Genomic DNA, 20690 nt, shown 5'->3' with positions numbered 1-20690 from the left:
TGTTGGAACTTGAAGGATAGACACAATTTAATAGGCAGAGAAATGTTGGCAAGGACGGTTTATTCACTAGACACTGGAAGACACTCTTCTAGGGAGTATATTTTGTAATCTGAACCATGGCCTTCAAGGCAAGTATTATTAGTCCTATTTTCCAGAAAAGGAAGCCAATAATGATGACAGCAAAAATAACTAACACTCATTGATTAGTATCTCTGTTCAAAGCAATTAACTGACTAAAGCCTTACATGAATTATCATACATAAATCTTATAGAAACTCCAAGAGGTAGGAAAGAAGAACTGTATCATTCATGTTTTTTTCAGGTAGGGAAACTGAAATATAGAAAAGTTACATATGGAACCCAGGATCACACAGCTATTCAATGCAGAGCCAGGATTTGAGTAGGGAAAGGTACTATGACCCTAGGGCCGGGAGAATGAAACTACCTTTGTCAAGCTCAGAGAGAGAGAAAGTAACTTGCCTGGAAAGGCCCAGCCCAGCTTCCCTGGCCCTGGGCTTGTACTCTTGCCATGGAGTCTAAGAGAGTGTGTGAGCCAAAGCAGAACTGTGAATTCACAGGACTTGTCTATCAGACATGAGAAGGCAGGCAGGCTAGTAAAAGTTAAGGCTAGAAACTTGAGTGGGGTAGGGTGATGTGAAGGACAACCTTGAAAGCTAGACAGAGGAATCTTGAGTTTACCTTGTAGTAACAGGAGTTTTAATAAGGAAGATGCTGACTGGATGTTTTCCTTAGTCCCCCCTTATTCATTCTTTCATTTACCCATGGTCAGCAATGGCTCACAAGCAGATGATCCTCCTTCTGACTTACCATCAGGTCAGTAGTAGCCTCATGTATGCCACAGTGCCTCGCTATGTAAGCATTTCATCATCTCACATCATCACAAGAGGGGTGCCTATAGTCCAGTAGCATATTTTGAGAGAGGGAGAAAGTATAGTCACATGATTTTTATTATAGCATATCTTTATAATTGCTCTATTTTATCATTGTTAATCTCTTATGGGTCTAATTTATGAATTAAACTTTATCCTAGGCTCATATGTATAAGAAAAAAACAGTATATCAGGGTTCAATAGGATCAGTTTCAGGCATCTACTGGGGGTCCTGGAACATAACCCTCCAAGGATGAGGGGGAACTGCTATACATAGGAGGATTACAAAGAGAGGAAATTGAACTAGAAAAGCAAATACTTCAGTAGGACATAAACAATTTTGAAAATACTACCTAAGCACCAGATGAAGTAGTGAAAGGCCCTAATGGAAGAGCTTTTCATCTGTGACCACCACCTAAGCCAAGAGATACAGTCTTCTACCTCCTGAGCGCTGGCTGAGTGTTGGTCAAAACCACCTTGATTTTCCTTCCATTCCAGTCTTCCTTGAATCTGGGTTTGTGTCCTTTTTTTACAATTTACTTAATACCTGGGTACTTGGGATCCTATCTTAATATTTTAAAAATAGTAAGCAAGTTATTTTACCTCCTTGTTTATTTCCTATCTCTGTGTTAGTGCTATCTGGTTCCAGCCTGAGATCACTGAGAAAAGAGTTGAGGTTCTGAGCTCATTGCAACAAGGCAGACACTGCCCACCATGGGGCATGTGGGCATGTCTCCAAAGGTCATAGAAAAGACTCTGAGTATTTGGGTTTGTGCTGGGTGTTCTGGGGTAGCTTTAAAGAAGCAGGGGTTTGGGCTGGATTGGGTGCTATTAGGAAGTGGGGGTAATGGATGATTCTAGTGAATCTTATGGAGAAGGAGGGAAGAACACAGGTTAGCTAAGCTATAATGACCAAAGGGACAGTGGTCACTCAGATTCAACAGCAAATGGATCTTTGGTATCTTTGAGACCATGGCTTTGTCTGTGCTTAGAGAAGATTGTGACGTGATCTTATTTTCTTTCATAGATCCCTGTCACAGGGTGACCTTGTCTAATGTTACTGTTCTGTGACATTGACTATGTTCAACAAGGAAATTGGCCCCTCTGTGAGTGCCTGGCCAGGCCCCCTCCTCTCTTTCTTTTCTGTAAACTGTATCTCTGTTCATTGAAATGGGAACCTTGAAAAATTGGGCAGAGTTCATCTTGACTCTACCCCTTACTGGCCATGTGATTTTGTGCAGGTTTTAACTTTCTTTGAACCACAGTCTCCTCAGACACAAAACAAAATAACATTTACCTCATAGAACTGTTTTAAGAATTAAGTGTGTGTGTGTTGGGGGGGACCCTGGCACATACTAATTTCTCAGTAAATGACTGCAACTTGCATTGCTTGCCAAGATACTCTGCATAGCGCTGGAGATATATAGATATAGATACATATATCTATGTATCTTTTCTAGTTGAACCAGTTTCCTTATCTTTTCTTGGAAGATAAGAAGAAGAAATACTTTGTATATAAAGGAAAACTGTTGTGTTAAATGTGCAACCCTATGATCACTGCAAAACCATTTACTAAAATGTATATGGGATGAAATCTTTTTCAGCACCTGCTCTCACCTCAGCGGGCCCCAGAGAGGCTCATTCAATTGGCAGAAGGCAATCTGAACATGCTCGTGTCGGAAATGAATGAGCTTCTGACCAGGGTAAGTTGGGAGGGTCATGAATCTCCTTACAGCAGATAGATCATGTGTATTAAGGAAAATTACATCAAATTTCTGAAGTGCAAATCTTTTTGTTTCTAATTCCCAATTTGGGGAAGAAGTAGATGTATCTTGACCTGATACTTCTGCCTCAAAGAAAATCCTGAAGCTCGGTAGCATCTACAGAAGTTGTGATTCTTGGGCAGTGTCAAGGACAAGGGCTAAAAATATCAGTGACAGTGTATTTTGAAAATTCTATCCAGTCACACATAAAAGCTTTTATCAGTTTTAAATTCCAACAACACTGTCTTTGACTATGTAAGGAAAAAGAAAAACAAATGAAAATACTTAAAGGCGCTTTGATCTTATCACAGGATATTTGCATTTGTATAGAAATACAGTCGAAATCAGTATTTCTAACAAAAGAGGAAATCTTTATTGTGAAAATCCAAAGTATTTAAGACACTTTGAAAAGTTAAAATGTAAAGTCCCTGTTACATTTATCGGACTTTTTTAAGGAATTAGGTGTTTTAAATTTTAAAAAACCTGAAGAAGGTCATTTCTTTTTGCTGTTAGAGAATGAAGAAAACAACACAAAGTCCGCCATCTTGTGGCCAGAAAAATGTATGAGCAGAAAACAGGCCTGTAATTTAGGGATCCAGTTTGATTATTTAAGAGCTTTAAATGATGAAGAATATTGAAGCTAGAATGTCCTTACATATTATCTAGTTCATTTTTTTGTTTATTTGTTCAAGAAGAAATACCTCAGGTCGTGACAATGAAAAGAATTACCACTGGCCATATAATTCACTAAACTCAAGAGACCTAAATAGAACCCAGTCTCCAGGGGCACCTGGTGGCTCTGTCAGTTAAACTTCTGCCTTTGGCTCAGGTCATGATCACAGGGTCCTGGGATTGAGCCCCATGCCGGGCTCCCTGATCAGTGGGGAGTCTGTTGAAGGCTCTCTCTCTCTCTCCCTCTGCGCCCCCTACTCCCATCTCGCGCACAGGCACTCTCTTTCTCTGTCGTAAGTAAATATGTATATATTTTTTAAGATTTTATTTGTTTCTCAGTGGGAGAGAAAGCACAAGCAGGGGGAGAAGCACGCAGGGGGAGAAGCAGGCTTCCCACTGAGCAGGGAGCCAGACGTAGACTCGATCCCTGGACCCTGGAATCATGACCTGAGCTGAAGGCAGACACTTAGCCGAGTGAACCACCCATACATATGTATGTAGATGTGTGGAGGGTAATATGGGACAACTGCATGCAAATATGTAATAAAACATGAAATAAAATAAAGGAACAAGAAATGTACCTGAGAAACATAAATGGAATGATTTAATCTATTTAAGGGTAATTAGGGAAAATTCCATGGACCAGGAAGTGTTTCATTTATTCATTCATTTTATTAATACTTATTGGGCAGATACCATGTTCTTGGTACTCTGTCAAAATGACAGACACTGGGAATAGAGGAATAGGAAAAACTGACATAAGCATTGCTCTCAGTGATTTGATTATAGCTTAATTATTTAAACCTAGAAACAAGAGCTATTTTACTAGAAATTTCAGACCTTTATAATGTCTTAGCCTACATCTTTTTTATCTTCTCAGCAGAAACTCCCATACTGAATAATTTTTTTAAAATAGGCTTCATGTATTAGAGAAGTTGAAGGTTATAAGAAAAGTTGATTGGAAAGTACAGATAGTTCCCATAAACCCCCTAACCCTATATATACATAGCTTCCCCATTATTAACACCCTCACCCCAGAGTGGTATGCTTATTACAATAAAGCTACACTGACAATCATTGTCATTCAAAGTTCATAGTGTACTTTTTGGTTCATTCATGGTGTTTTACATTCTTTAGGTTTTGAGAAATGTTTACTGACATGTGTACACCATCATAGTATCATACAGAGTAGTTTCACTGCCCTAAAAATGCTCTATGCTCCACCTACTCAAATCTCTCTCCTCTCAAACCCCTGGAAAAGGGATCTTTTTATGGTCTCTATAGTTTTGCCTTTTCCAAAGTACCACTTAATTGGAATCATACAGTATGTAGCCTTTTCACATGGGCTTCTTATACTAGGTAATATCCATTTAAGTTTCCTCTATATCCTTTCATGGTTTTATTACTCATTTCTTTTTTAGTACTGACTGATATTTTCCGTTGTCTGATTGTACCACAGTTTATTTATCCATTCATCTGCTAAAGGACATCCTGGTTGCTTCCAAGTTTTGGCAACATGAGTAAAGCTACTATAAACATTTGAGTACATAAGTTTTCAATTCATTTTTGTAAGTAACAAGGAGCTCAATCAGTGAATCATAAAGTAAAAGCATGTTTCGTTTTGTAAGAAATCACCAGACTGTCCTCCAAAGTGGGCAGTGCCATTTTGCCTCTCACCAGCAATGAATACGAATTCCAGTTGCTCCACAACCTCACTAGCGTTTGGTGTTGTCACTGCTTTGAATTTTTGCCATTCTGTTATGTGTGTAGTTGTAGCTCCTTGTTTTAATTTATAGTTCTCTAATGATATATGATACCAAACATCTTCTCATATGCTTATTTTCCATCATTTGTGTATCATCTTTGGTGAAATGTCTGTTCAGGTCTTGCTATGGACTGTTTATATCCCCTCCAAAATTCCTGTGTTGAAATTCTAACTGCCAGTGTGTTGATAATAGGAGGTGTGGCCTTTGAGAGGTGATTAGGTCATGAATGGAATTAGTACCTTTACAAAAAGAACACTTATAGAAAAAAATATTCTTTTTTTTTTTTAAAGATTTTATTTATTTATTTGACAGAGAGAGATCACAAGTAGGCAGAGAGGCAGGCAGAGAGAGAGGAGGAAGCAGGGTCCCTGCTGAGCAGAGAGCCCGATGCGGGACTCGATCCTAGGACCCCGAGATCATGACCTGAGCCGAAGGCAGCGGCTTAACCCACTAAGCCACCCAGGCACCCAGAAAAAAAGATTCTTTTCTGCCTCCTGACCTTATGAGGACACAGTGAAAAATGATACTAGGAAGTGAGTTCTCACCAGACATCAGACCCATGGGGGACTTGATCTTGTGCTTTCCCCCAAATTCCAGAACTATGAGAAATAAACTTTAGTTGTGATAAGCCACCTAATGTATAATATTTGGTTATGGCAGCCCAGATGGACTAAGACAAGTCTTTTCTCATTTCCTTTTTATTTACATTGTTTGTTTTCTTATTATTTAACTTTAAGAGGTCTTTGTCTATTTTGGATCATAGCCCTTTATCAGATATGTCCTTCATAAATATTTTTCCCCTGTCAGTGGCTTGCTTTCTTATTCTCTCTCATATCTCTCACAGTGCAGAAGTTTATAATTTTAATGAAGTCTAGTTTATCAATTGTTTCTTTCATGTATTTGACTTTGGTGTTATATCTAAAAGTTGTCACCATATTTAAGGTCATATAGATTTTCTTCCATGTTATCTTCTAGGTGTTTTATAGTTCTATATTTTACATTTAGGTCCAGCATCCAATTTCAGTTAGTTTCAGTACTATTTTTAAATAAATTTGTTATTTTAGATTTGTTATTTTAGAATTGTTTTAGATTTACAGAAAAGTTTTAAAGGTAATATAGAGATTTCATCTATATTCCATACTCAGTTTCCCCTACTAATTTCTTGGTACAGTGTATCTGTCACAACTAATGAATTAATATTGATCCATTATTATTATTTTTTTTAAAGATTTTATTTATTTATTTGACAGAGAGAAATCACAAGTAGATGGAGAGGCAGGCACAGAGAGACAGAGGGAAGCAGGCTCCCTGCTGAGCAGAGAGCCCGATGTGGGACTCGATCCCAGGACCCTGAGACCATGACCTGAGCCGAAAGCAGCGGCTTAACCCACTAAGCCACCCAGGCGCACCTGATCCATTATTATTAATAAAAACTGTACTTTATTCAGATTTCTTCAGTTTTCACTTAATACTTAACATCTGTATTATTCCAGAATCTCATTCCAGGATACTGCATTACATTTAGTCATCATGTCTTTTAGGCTATGGACTGAGATTTAGACTTCCTTGTTTTTGACGATTTGGTAGTTTTGACCAGCTCATGTATTTTGTAGGATGTCCCTCATTGGGGCTTGTCTCATGTTTTTGTGGTAAGTATAGAGTTATGGGTTTTTGTGTGAAAGGCTAAAGAGGATAAAGTATGATTTTTATCATTTTATCATTTTTATTATATCAAATTAAGAACCCATGTAATCAGTGTGTCTTATTATCTTGATTACCTGCCAAGGTAATGTTTACCAGATTTGTCCACTGTAAATTTACCCTTTTTCTAAGACCATTTTTATCTGTGCATTCTTCAGATTTTATAACACAAAAAGCCTAGAAATAAGACTACTGAAAGCAAAGATCTCTTCATTGAAGTGGGGATGAGGAGGAAATGAAAATCCTCATTTATTAATTAAACTTGTCTCTATCACATTTATAATTAGAAACATAAATATCATGGAAACTTTAAATACTCAAGTCAACATGATCAATTCTTCCCTTGTGGTCAAGCTGCATGAAAATCAAAAGGTGAATTGATACATATGGAATCATCACAGAAGGCTACATTACGGAAATATCCAATAGTATTATCCTGAGACCACCAGTACCTTAATCTCATGACCTTGAATGATCCAGCATTGGATATGGTGGCCATGACTTTCATGGCTACATTAGAGGAGACATTGCCTTAAATTAGGAGCCCATATAGGAGTTACTTAGGGCCAGGTCTCACTTCCAAAGGTTGTGATGTAATTGTTCTGAGGGGGGCAGTAAGTGCACTGGGATTTTCAAGAGCTCTTCCAATGATTCTGATGTCAGCCAAGGTTGAAAACTGTGAGCTTATACTCACCTGATAATTTCAGCTACCATTCTGCAGGAGAGTTCTTTCACTGGTACAGCCAGTCTTTTTTTATTATTAATTATTTTTATTCACATATAATGTATTATTCGCCCCAGGGGTACAGGTCTGTAAAATGTCAGGCTTCTACATTTCACAGCACTCATCATATCACATACTCTCCCCAGTGTCCATAACCCAACCACCCTCTCCCTACCCACTTCCCCCAGCAACCCTCAGTTTGTTTTGTGAGACTAAGAGTCTCTTATGGTTTTTCTCCCTCCCAACCCCATCTTGTTTCATTTTTTCCTTCCCTACCCACCAAGTCCCCCAACCCCGCCCCTCAAATTCCTCATATCAGAGAGATCATATGATAATTGTCTTTACCTGATTGACTTATTTCACTAAGCATAATACCCTCTAGTTCCATCCACGTCGTTGCAAACAGCAAGATTTCATTTCTTTTGATGGTTGCATAGTATTCCATTGTATATATGTATGACTGCTTCTTTATCCATTCATCTGTTGATGGACATCTTGGTTCTTTCCATAGTTTGACTATTGTGGACATTGCTGCTATAAACATTCGGGTGCACATGCCCCTTCAGATCACTACATTTGTATCTTTAGGGTAAATACTGAGTATTGCGATTGTTGGGTTGTAGAGTAGCTCTATTTTCTACTTTTTGAGGAACCTCCATGCTGTTTTCCAGAGTGGCTGTATTCCCACCAGCAGTGTAGGAGGGTGCACCTTTCTCCCCTTTCTCCCCATCATTTCCTGACTTGTTAATTTTAGACATTCTGATGGGTGTGAGGTGATATCTCATTGTGGTTTTGATTTGTATTTCTCTGATGCCAAATGATGTGGAGCACTTTTTCATGTGTCTGTTGGCCATCTGGATGTCTTCTTTGCAGAAATGTCTGTTCATGTCCTCTTCCCATTTCTTGATTGGATTATTTGTTCTTTGGGTGTTGAGTTTGATAAGTTCTTTATAGATTTTGGATACTAGCCCTTTATCTGATATGTCGTTTGAAAATACCTTCTCCCATTCTGTCAGTTGTCTTTTGGTTTTGTTGACTATTTCCTTTGCTGTGCAGAAGCTTTTGATCTTGATGAAGTCCCAATAGTTCATTTTTGCTCTTGCTTCTCTTGCCTTTGGCAATGTGTCTAAGAAGAAGTTGCTGCAGCTGAGGTTGAAGAGGTTGCTGCCTGTGTTCTCCTCAAGGATTTTGATGGATTCCTTTCTCACATTGAAGTCTTTTATCCATTTGGAGTCTATTTTTGTGTATGGTATAAGGAAATGGTCCAGTTTGATTCTTTTCCATGTGGCTATCCAATTTTCCCGACATCATTTCTTGAAGTCACTGGTTTTGTTTTGTTTTGTTTTGTCCATTGGACATTCTTTCCTGCTTTGTCAAAGATTAGTTGACCATAGAGTTGAGAGTCTATTTCTGGGCTCTCTATTCTGTTCCATTAATCTGTGTGTCTGTTTTTGTGCCAGTACCATACTGTCTTGATGACAGTTTTGTAATAGAGCTTGAGGTCCAGAATTGTGATGCCACCAACTTTGGCTTTCTTTTTTAACATTCCTCTGGCTATTTGGGGTCTTTTCCAGTTCCACATAAATTTTAGGTGTTTTTTTCCATTTCTTTGGGGGGAAAATGGTGGTATTTTGATAGGTATTTTATTAAATGTGTAGATTGCTTTAGGTAGCATAGACATTTTTACAATATTTGTTTTTCCAATCCATGAGTATGGAATGTTTTCTGTATCTTTGTGTCTCCTCAATTTGTTTCATGAGTACTTTATAGTTTTCTGAGTACAGATTCTTTGCCTCTTTGGTTAGGTTTATACTTAGGTATCTTGTGGTTTTTGGTGCAGTTGTAAATGGGATTGACTTTTTAATTTCTCTTTTCTCTGTCTTGTTGTTGATGTAAAGAAATGCAACTGATTTCTGTGCATTGATTTTATATACTGACACTTTACTGAATTCCCGTATGAGTTCTAGCAGTTTGGAGTGAAGTTTTTTGAGTTTTCCACATAAAGTATCATATCTTCTACAAAGAGTAATAGTTTGACTTCTTCTTTGTCGATTCAAATGTCTTTTATTTCTTTTGTTGTCTGATTGCTGAGGCTAGGACTTCTAGTATCATTTTGAATAGCACTGATAATAGTGGACATCCCTGCCGTGTTCCTGACCTTAGGGGAATAGCTTTCAGTTTTCCCCCTTGATAATAATATTCGCTGTGGGTTTTTCATAGATGGCTTTGATAATATTGAGGTATGTGCCCTCTATTCCTACACTTTGAAGAGTTTTGATCAAGAAATTATGCTGTACATTGTCAAGTGCTTTTTCAGCATCTATTGAGAGTATCATATGGTTCTTGTTCTTTCTTTTACTTATATATTCTATCACATTCATTGATTTGCAGATGTTGAACCAACCTTGCAGCCTTCCTTGCAGGAATAAAGCATTCCTTGCAGGAATAAATCTTACTTGGTCATGGTGAATAATCCTTCTTATGTACTGTTGGGTCCTATTGACTAGGATTTGGGTGAGAATTTTCACATCCATGTTCATCAAGGATATTGGTCTGTAATTCTCCTTTTTTGGTGGGGTCTTTGTCTGATTTTGGGATCAAGGTAATGCTGGTCTCAAAAAATGGGTTTGGAAGTTTTCCTTCCATTTCTATTTTTTTGGAACAGTTTCAGGAGAATAGGCATTAATTCTTTAAAAGTTTGATAGAATTCCCCTGGGAAGTCATCTGGCCCTGGGCTCTTGTTTGTTGGGAGATTTTTGATGACTGCTTCAATCTCCTTACTGGTTATGGCTCTGTTCAGGTTTTCTATTTCTTCCTGGTTCAGTTGTCATAGCTGAACAATACATATTGTTGAATAATACATATTCCTCTAGGAATGCATCCATTTCTTCCAGATTGTCAAATTTGCTGGCATATAGTTGCTCATAATGTGTTCTTATAATTGTTTGTATTTCTTTGGTTTTGGTTGTGGTCTCTCCTCTTTCATTTATGATTTTATTTATTTGGGTCCTTTCTCTTTTCTTTTTGATAAGTCTGGCCATGGGCTTATTAATCTTATCAGTTCTTTCAAAGAACCAGCTCCTAGTTTCATTAATTTGCTCTACTGTTCTTTTGGTTTCTATTTCATTGATTTCTGCTCTGATCTTTATGATTTCTCTTCTCCTGCTGGGGTTAGGCTTTCTTTGCTGTTCTTTCTCTACCTCCTTTAGGTGTAGGGTTAAGTTGTGTACTTGAGATCTTTCTTGTTTCTTGAGAAATGCTTTCATCACTATATACTTTCCTCTCAGGACTGCCTTTGCTGTGTCCCAAAGATTTTGAACAATTGTGTTTTCATTTTCACTTTTTTCCATGAATTTTTTCAATTCTTCTTTAATTTCTTGGTTGACCCGTTATTCCTTAGTAGGATGCTTTTTAGCCTCCAAGTATTTGAATTCTTTCCAACATTCCTCTTGTAATTGAGTTCTAGCTTCAGAGTATTGTAGTCTGAAAATACACAAGGAATGATCCCAATCTTTTGGTACCTGTTGAGACCTGATTTATGACCCAGGATGTGATCTATTCTGGAAAATATTCCATGTGCACTAGAGAAGAATGTGTATTCTGTTGCTTTGGGATGGAATATTCTGAATATATCTGTGATATCCATCTGGTGTGTCATTTAAAGCCTCTATTTCCTTGTGGATCTTTTGATTGGATGACGTGTCCATTTCAATGAGGGGGTTAGAGTCCCCTACTATTACTTTATTATTGTCAATGTGTTTCTTTGATTTTATTATTAATTGGTTTATATAATTGGCTGCTCCCATGTTAGGGGCATAGATATTTAAAATTGTTAAATCTTCTTTTTGGACGGACCCTTTAATCATGTTATAGTGTCCTTCCTCATCTCTTATTATAGTCTTTGGCTTAAAGTCTAATTGATCTGATATAAGGACTGCCACCCCAGCTTTCTTTTGATGTCTGTTAGCATGATAAATTGTTTTCCACCCCCTCACTTTAAATCTGGAGGTGTCATTGCATCTAAAATGAATTTCTTGTAGATAGCATATCAGTAGGTCTTGTTTTGTTTTGTTTTATTCGTTCTGATATCCCGTGTCTTCTTACTGGAGCATTTAGCCCATTTACATTTAGGGTAACTATTGAAAGGTACAAATTTAGTGCCATTGTATCCCATAAGGTGACTATTACTGTATATTGTCTCTGTTCCTTTCTGATCTACTACTTTTAGGTTCTCTCTTTGCTTAGAGGACCCCTTTCAATATTTCTTGTAGGGCTGGCTTGGTGTTTGCAAATTCTTTCAGTTTTTGTTTGTCCTAGAAGCTTTTTATCTCTCCTTCTATTTTCAATGACAGCCTAGCTGGATGTGTTCTTGGCTGAATATTTTTCTCATTTAATGTTTTGAATATATCATGCCAGTTCTTTCTGGCCTGCCAGGTCTCTATGGATAAGTCTGCTGCCAATCTAACATTTCTACCATTGTATATTACAGACTTCTTGTCCTGAGATGCTTTCAGGATTTTCTCTTTGTCACTACAACTTGTAAGTTTTACTATTAGATGATAGGGTGTGGACCTATTTTTATTGATTTTGAGGGCAATTCTCTGTGCTGCCTGGATTTTGATGTGTGTTCCTTTTACTGTATTAGGGAAATTCTCTTCTATAATTTGCAGCAATATACCTTCGGCCCTTCTCTCCCTTTCTTCATCTGAGATCCCAATTATTCTAATATTGTTTCATCTTACGGTATCACTTACCTCTTGAATTCTTCCCTTGTGGTCCAGTAGTTGTTTGTCTCTCTTTTGCTCAGCTTTATTCTCTGTCATTTGGTCTTCTATTTCACTAATTCTCTCTTCTGCCTCATTTATCCTAGCAGTAAGAGCCTCCATTTTTTATTGCACCTCATTAATAGCTTTTTAAATTTCAATTGGTTAGATTTTAGTTCTTTTATTTCTCCAGAAAGGGATTTTATTTCTCCAGAATGTGTTTCCCTAATACCTTCCATGCTTTTTTTGAGCCCAGCTAACACCTTGATAATTGTCATTCTGAACTCTAGTTCTGACAGTACTAATATCCATATTGATTAGGTCCCTAGCCATCAGTACTGCCTCTTGTTGTTTTTTTGGTTGTTTGGGTTTTTTTTTTTGGTGTTTGTTTGTTTGTTTTTGTGGTGAGTTTTTCTGCCTTGTCATTTTATCCAGATAAGATTATATGCACGGGAGAATAAAATACTAAAAGGCTGGCAAAGACTCCAGAAAAATGTATGCTAACTAAATCAGAAGAGACCCAAAACTGGGGAGAGAAGAGAGGGGAAAAAAGAAATAAAAATTTTAAAAATTTTAAAAAGCATATATATACTTATTAAATACACACACACACACACACACACACAGGTGAATATTATAGAGCCAGCCACTTGATTTTGGGTGTGTTCTGGTCTCTTAGAAGAAACTACCTCCCAAAATATTAAAGAAAGAAAGAAAAAAAAAATATATATATATATATACACACACACACAAATAAGGGTAAACACAATGAAGGAATGGACTATGACTGTAAATATGAAAATTTCAAAAAAATTTTTTTAAAAGAATGGATAAGATGGTTAGAAAAAGAAAAAAGAGAGAGAGAAGAGAATGTGACCCAGCTGGAGACTAGAACAAAGCCATGTGCTAGATTTAGGGTATATTTTGATCTATTAGAAGAAATTGTATACTAAAATTTTAAAGAAAAAAAAATCTATATGTATACAAAAAATAAGGTTAACTATAATGAAGGGATAAAATACAGCTATAACAATGAAGACTTAGAAAGATTTTTTTAAAAAAGTTATTGTTAAGTTAAACTAGTTAAAAAAATTATTAAAAGAGGAAAGAGGAAAACTTAAAAAAATGGAATGAGAAAAAATAAAATTAAAAAAATTAACTTTGCAAGACTAAAGGATCATGGGGGAAAAGTAATGAATTCTCTGCATTGCTTTCCCTTAGCTCTGGAGTTCTGTTCTTGTTGATCGGTGAATTTGGTCTTGGCTGGGTTTTCTTGCTGATCTTCTGGGGGAGGGGACTGTTGCCATGGGTCTCACATGTCTTTGCCCAAGGCGGAATGCACCACCCTTGCCAGGGGCCGGGCTAACGCATCTGCTCGGGTTCACTCTTGGGAGCTTTTGTTCCCTGAATGCTTTCTGTAGACCTCTAGAGAACAGGAATGAAAATGGCAGCTTCCCAATCTCCAGCCTGGAGGAGCCCAGAGTTTGCAGCCCTACTTCTCAGTGTGCCATCAGAGAAAAGCAGTCAATCCCTCCCATCTCCCTGGTCACCGGCTACACTCCAAGCTCACTCAGCTTGTGACTGAGTATTTATATTTCTGGTGCACAGCCCTGTTTGGAGTCTCCAAACCCAGCAGATTCCTGCCACAAGCTCCTGCACCACTCCTCCTAGAGAAGGAAGTAGGGGGTCTCTCTGATCTGCCACTTGCGGGTCCCTGCTCAAAGAGCAGTCCTTTGACTGTACCTTGGATCTGGTTTAAGGTAACCCCAATCTGAGAGCTCCATCTCTGTAGTCAACTTCCCTGCTCTGATAGCAGGAAGTTCTGCCACACTCAGACACCCCTGATCCTTCTGCAACCCTGTGGGACCTGAGACCACACTCTCCCCACAAGGATTCCACCCTCACTTAGCCTTTGGAGCGATGTCCCTCAGAGGTGCAGATTTCTAAAAGTTCCAATTTTGTGCCCGGCTTGCACTGCATGCCGGGAGCCAGCCCCTCCCCCTCCCCACGGTCTATCTTCCCGTCATTTCGGATTCACTTCTTCACATGTTCTACCTTCCAGAATGTCGTCAGTTTTCTGTTCGTAGGATTCCTGCTCTTCTTCTCTTCTATCTCCTGTTGAGTTTTCAGGTGTTCAGAATGGTTTGATAACTAGCTAACTGAACTCCTGGGACCTGATATCATTTCAGTCTGCTACTCCTCTGCCATGTTGCCTCCTTCCGCATAAAACTTTTTTTCACAAAGTGTTATGAATAGTTGTGAAAGCACTCTCTTATTGGGGAAATCATCTTTTAAAATAGCTTAGAATATGCTGATCCTTGAAGAGCTTTATGACTTCTGAATAATTAAAACGTTATGTTTTGGTAGTTGAATAGACTGATCCTTGGTCCAGCTGATGGTAGAATGCAGGGAGACCATCCAGTCTTTTTGATGCTTTTTCTTTTCTTCTTTGTTTGTTAACTAGTTGCTTTATGAATAATGCATTTGTTAGATTTGTTAAAGCATTTGGTGAGTCTCATCCTACATAGCTGGTGTAGGAGCTTGCCCTTTCTCCTACAAGTGCTTTTATATTTTATGCTCATTTTTTCTCTTAGAGCAGTCTAGTTCTCTAATACTGTGATAAAGAGAATCACATTCCTCCCCGAACTAACACTTAACATACATTTTGTATAATTTATAGCGCAAATATTACATAGGCAAAATATTACATAATCACATATCTCTTTCAGTGTATTTTGATTTATTGCCATCTGATTTCCCTCTTGAAATGTAAGTTTCTTGAACATAGGAATTAAATTCAGCATATTTGAACTGTCCTACAATGTGGGTAACTACTGAGATGCTTTTTGATGCCAACTCCTCATACCTCCATAGCTACTGTTCTTAGTTCTCTCTTCTGTTTCACAGCCAAAGTTTTTGAAAGCCTTGGAGACAGTTCTGCATTCACTTCTCACTCCACTGCAATTTAAATTTCCTCTCCAAGCTTGCTACTAAAGCTATTTCTAGATGATAACCAATGACAAGTTGGTCATTAAATCCAATGAAAACTTTAATTTACTTGAACCCACTTTAGCAGTTGTCATTTTTGACCCTTCCTTCCTTCTTGACCTATTCTCTAGTTTACTCTTAATTCTCTGTCCTTTTATTCTCAGGCTCTTACTCTGCCCATCCCTTAAGAGTTGGTTTTCTTGGGGTGCAGTCATCAATCTGCATCTTTTCTCACTTGTAAATTCTTTCTTTGGGCTTTAATTGCTATGTATATACTGATGATTCAGAAATCTATATTTTCTTTTTTTAATATTTTATTTATTTATTTGACACAGAGAGAGATCGTAAGTAGGCAGAGAGGCAGGCAGAGATGAGGGAAAGCAAGTTCCCTGCTGAGCAGGGAGCCTGAATGTGGGGCTCGATCCCAGTACCCTGAAACCATGACCTGAGCTGAAAGCAGAGGCTTAACCCACTGAGATACCCAGGTGCCCCCTAAATCTATATTTTCAAGACAGACATTATTCTGCTTCAGTCCCAAAAACCTAGCTGCTGATTGGACATCTCAAGTTAAACTCATCATCTTCCTCTTAAAATCCATTCTTTCTCCTGTTTAGAGCATCTCAGTAATTTGTCCTCCAATATGTAGTCAATTTCCCCCCCCAAATTAATAAGTTACCCTTTACTCTACCTTCATTTTCAACCAAATCCAGTTCAGTTTCCTTGTATGATCACTCTTTCTAAGCCATATCCAACTCCAACCAATTATTAATCATATGACAGAGTAAACTCCAAATCATGGATCTCATCATGTCACTCTCCTTCAAATTCTACAACAGCTCTCCATTTTGTTTAGTATGACATATGATGCTCTTCCATTGTGATCTGATTCTTGCTTAACTGCCCAGCCTCATCTTTCTGGTTATCTGGACCCTGATGCATTTAACATATAAGCCAGAAAGCTAGAAATTTTTCTTGGTCCTTTATCTTTCTCATGGGCCTCCCACTTATTCAACCCATTACCAAATGCAGAGGATTGCTCTTATTGTACAGATCTCCTCTCCACTACCCAACTCTCATTCCAGCTCCATAATCTTTAGTTTGAAATGACCACAGTGGCTTTCTAGCTACTACTTCTGCTTTTACTCTTGTTTTCCTTCCACTCTGTTCTCTACAGTGTATCCAGAATACACTTTTGCTATTCCAGATGGGAAGATGTCACCTGAGTGCTTAAACTCATCCTCCCAACTTTTCATTGCTCTTAGGTTAAAGCCTCAAATCCTCTTGCCAGCCGCGTCTCCTACCTGTGCTTCTGGCCATCTGCATTCCAGCCATACTTCCCTTCAGTTACCTCATCCCACCACAGCCTTTCCACATGTTTTTTTAGCCTTTGAAGTAAATCACCTTCTCCTGTATCTTGTTAACTTCTATTCATTCCAGTTCACCTTTCAAACCTCAGCTTATGGAACCCTGCCCTCTGAGAGACATTTTAGGTGTCTTACACTACTGTCTCATACTACTGTACTTTTTCTTCAGTTTGTAATTATAAACTTATTTTCATGATCACTCAACAAATACTTCTCTACTCTATCAGACTATAGGCTTGAAAAGTGCAGGAGGTATGTCCTTTAATTTTTTTTTTTTCTCACCACAGTGTCACCGATGTCATGCACACAGTAGTTCAGTAATTTGTTTAATTAATTAACTGTGAATAATTTAATAGCATTTGAACAACTAGATGACAAGTAGAAAAACTCAAAATAAGCACTGATTTTTTTTAATGTCTCAAAAATACACTAAAATCAGGCATGTATTTATAATTATATTCAGTTGGATGTTTTACTTCTTTGATAATCATCTCCTAAATGTTTATCCATAAGGTAAGAATAATATGTAATAAACTGAACTATATAAAATATCAGAATTCAGCTTTATTTGCATTGTCGTTTACTGCCTATTTAAAATCAAATTTAAATCAAATTATTTTGGAAATGATGAACTACTTTTTAAATGACTTAAGTGCCAACAATATTGTATGTTTACCTTATTTATAGTGTTAAGAAGTTAAGTTGTCAGCAATGTTTTTTATTTCTGCTATTATATTTTAAAAGAGAGATAAAGAGAATATCAAGCACATCACACTTGTTCAGTTTGTAACTCTTAAAACTAACACCTGAACTATTTAGGGAGAAATTGTATAGAAGTCACTTATTACCATTCCAGAGAGCCACCTGGCTTCTCCCTATCGCTTTCTTTGTGTATTGCCTAATAGCTTGCCCGAGGAGTACTTCACTGACACTTAGATATAGAAAACTGGTAGTTTTTGAAGATGACCCTTGAGAATATCACATAAATGATTAGATCTGAAATTTAATTTTAGCAGGAAGCCATATAAGTCTGCAAATGCAAAAGCGAATGGCATCTAAGCAATGTTGTCTATTCACTAGTTAGTTTTGCCCCATTAAATTCTAGTTTTAACATAAAGAAAGCAGAAAATGAAAGACACTAGTAATATCCAACCAAGAAAATTATGTGCAAATTTCAAGAGGCACAGTGAGAACTGCTTGAACTAAAGCAAGAAAGTAACAGCTACATTGTTCAGAAGTAAATTAATGCATGCCTAATGGTAATGCATGCTGTCTAATATAAATACTCCAAAAAAAAAGGAAAAAGAAAAATAGAAGGAAAAAATACCCAGCTTAGTGAACTTGAATTTAAAAAAAGATAATCAAAGGTAAAAGAGATACACAAGGTACTGCTTAAGGTATCAGTTAGAAAGAAACACTGGAAAGATTGTAGAACTGAGGTAAGAGGATTTAAAAATAAGAAAATCAAAGATAGAGAATGAACGGAAGATTGTACAACATAGTAGGATAAATGAGAAGACATTTGTCAAATACTCAAAGGACAAGATAATAGTGAACAGGAGGGAATATGATTAAGGCATAGAATGGCAATTTAATAAGATGCAAGGAGAGCCAAACTGAATCAGACAGAGAGCTCCTATCATGTAGTAGTTAGCATTCATCTGTAACATTATCAATAGCCTGTCCTGGGTGAAACTGATTGTCATGAATTTCACCATGATATGCTATCTATCACCACTCTGCATAGGTGATCGTGCATTTGTCATAGGCTTCCTTTATGGAGTCTCTCATGGGTGGTTTTGACAAGGGTGACTCTTCAATTTAATTACTGTGTAATAAGACATGACTTTTAAAAATGTCTGTATATGATGTTCTGCCATGGATTTTTAAATATATTAATTTACTAAAGCCTTAAGGTGATACACTTCAAGTACTACCTGAGCTCAAGCAGCATCCCTCCTCCCATCCAGAAGGCTCAACTTTTTCATGTATTTTCCTAGTCTTCCCGGATATTAGCGTAATATAAGTTAGTGCTTGAAATGGACAAAATATAAAGCTGAGAGAAAATTTGTGTTTTGTCCCCAATTCCCTGTCTGTATGAGTTCAGAGGAGGCACTTACCCTCTCCATAACTACTCTTTCGTCAGTATAATAACAGGGATTATGCCCTCTGTGTATCTATAAAGGCAGGACGAGTAAATGAGACAAGAGAATATTACAAGCCCTTCTGAACACACATATCAATCCAGGGTGTGGTTGAATCTGACATTATCACTCACCTTTTAGAGAGCTAATACCATGAGTCAATGCCTTTTTTTTTTGGCCAGGAACCTCACATTTCCTCCGCTTCTGGAGCACCGCCGAGAGGGGCGGCTCTTCTTATCTTTGCAGGGGAAGGCTACCTTCTCCCACAGTAAGCACTGTGCTGGCCCTAAAGAGTTCTGCCTCATCCCAACCCCAACCCTGCCCGCACCCATGTGCTCTTTGGTGTGTAACTGCAGGTTAGTGTTTAATGACCATGAGGCCAGTGACAAGAAAGAAGTGTAGTTGGGATGGAGGGTCTTGTGCCTGGCTGTCCTCCTAAACAAGCTTCTGAAACAAGGCTCTGAAAAGCACTCAGAAACTGCCCAGCTATCCACATTTACTGACAAGCCTAGCACCTGGCAGAAGGCCAGTTTACATGGTATTGGGAAGGCATAGAGATTTTTTTTTGTTGTTTGTTTGTTTGTTTCCTCCAACAGATGTTGGAACTTCAAAGGGATTTGTAGCTAACTCAATATACCAGCTAATCACTCAATATCTACTATGCCTGGCACTCTGAGGAATGAATGAATAAATAAATAAATAAGACCTAGCCTCAGCCCCAAGGACAGAGATAGACAGACATGGCAAAACACCAAACAAAGTAATTACTCAACATCGTCATGAATGGTGGTAATGATAGTTGTTTTTAAAAATCTAAGAAAGGGTCCTACCCAGTGGCCAGCAGACCCAGTGTGGAGCTGCCTGGTTGCACCAAGCACGTTACCCTTCAGACAGTTCAGCAACAGGATTGACATTGACCTTAGAAAGACAATGAAGTCACCAAAGAGAAGGTTGAGTCTGAAAAGGGAGGAAGATGTCTTTCCTATAGTAGGCCAAAAATTAATTTATTCTGGCAAAGTCCTCCATGATGATACTGGTCTAAAAGTATATCAAGTTGATGAAGAAACCTGGAGGTGCTTAGGGTGCCAACACCTAAAGCTGTCACAGCACAGTACCAGCTACAACCCAGCCATCACATCCTGCTATGGCACCACTGTTAGCTCCTCCCTGGTGTGGACTGTTGCTTGGGGCCCCACCCATGCCCCTGCTTCAGCTCCTTCTCCCACACCTGCACCTCTCGGGACAGTGAAACAAGAAAACCCTACAGAAAAGACAGCAGAAGCACCAGTGGCTATAAGCCCACCATCAACAAAGGGTACATCAGGAGAGTGTTCTTGGCCAAACTGTTTGAAGACGCAACAGGTGTATGTGTGTCACAGGGCAGTCTTATAATAACATGGTAACCAAGATCATGCCCATGGGTCATGAAGGCCAGCAAATGATTGCAGCTCTGAGAGTCTGTTCTAACTACCCTGACAGAGTAGTGGTGCCTCTTTCTGTGGAAATCCTGGAGATAGAGAAAGTCAGACTGTGGTTGATTCCCTCCTCAGCAGCTAGCACGAGGTCTGGCTCCTCAGTCTTCAGTGGCTGCAGCTGCAGCAACCCTACAACAAGTTCTGGAGAAGACCATTTGAATTCCTATGGATCAGCCTCAGTTTCAACAGATGAGACAAATGACTCAACAGAATCCTTTTCAATGCCTCTAGCATTGCGGCAAGAGGCCAAGAACATTCTCAACTCCTGCAGCAGATTAGCCAAACCCAGGAACATTTGATTTTGGTGTTAAATGGACCAGGTTAAGAAGTAGGTGGGTCGGGGCGCCTGGGTGGCTCAGTGGGTTAAAGCCTCTGACTTCAGCTCAGGTCATGGTCCCAGGGTTCTGGGATCAAGCCCCACATCAGGCTCTCTGCTCAGG

At 38.4% G+C, this 20690-nt stretch overlaps 1 protein-coding gene and 1 pseudogene across 2 annotated transcripts in view; both read left to right on the top strand.

The window, feature by feature from the left end:
* The window catches only part of LAMA2 (laminin subunit alpha 2), a 491254-nt gene that overhangs the window by 327964 nt on the left and 142600 nt on the right, over positions 1 to 20690 (top strand). For both annotated transcript variants that reach the window (XM_044249160.1, XM_044249149.1), the window contains exon 33: positions 2495 to 2593. In XM_044249160.1, coding sequence (XP_044105095.1) covers positions 2495 to 2593 — 99 coding nt within the window. The remainder of the gene's footprint in view (positions 1 to 2494; positions 2594 to 20690) is intronic.
* LOC122916496 lies at positions 7120 to 20633 on the top strand (annotated as a pseudogene).

Source organism: Neovison vison, chromosome 1, assembly GCF_020171115.1.
Source record: "Neovison vison isolate M4711 chromosome 1, ASM_NN_V1, whole genome shotgun sequence".
NCBI lineage: Eukaryota > Metazoa > Chordata > Mammalia > Carnivora > Mustelidae > Neogale > Neogale vison.
This window is presented reverse-complemented; position numbering and strand designations above follow the sequence as displayed.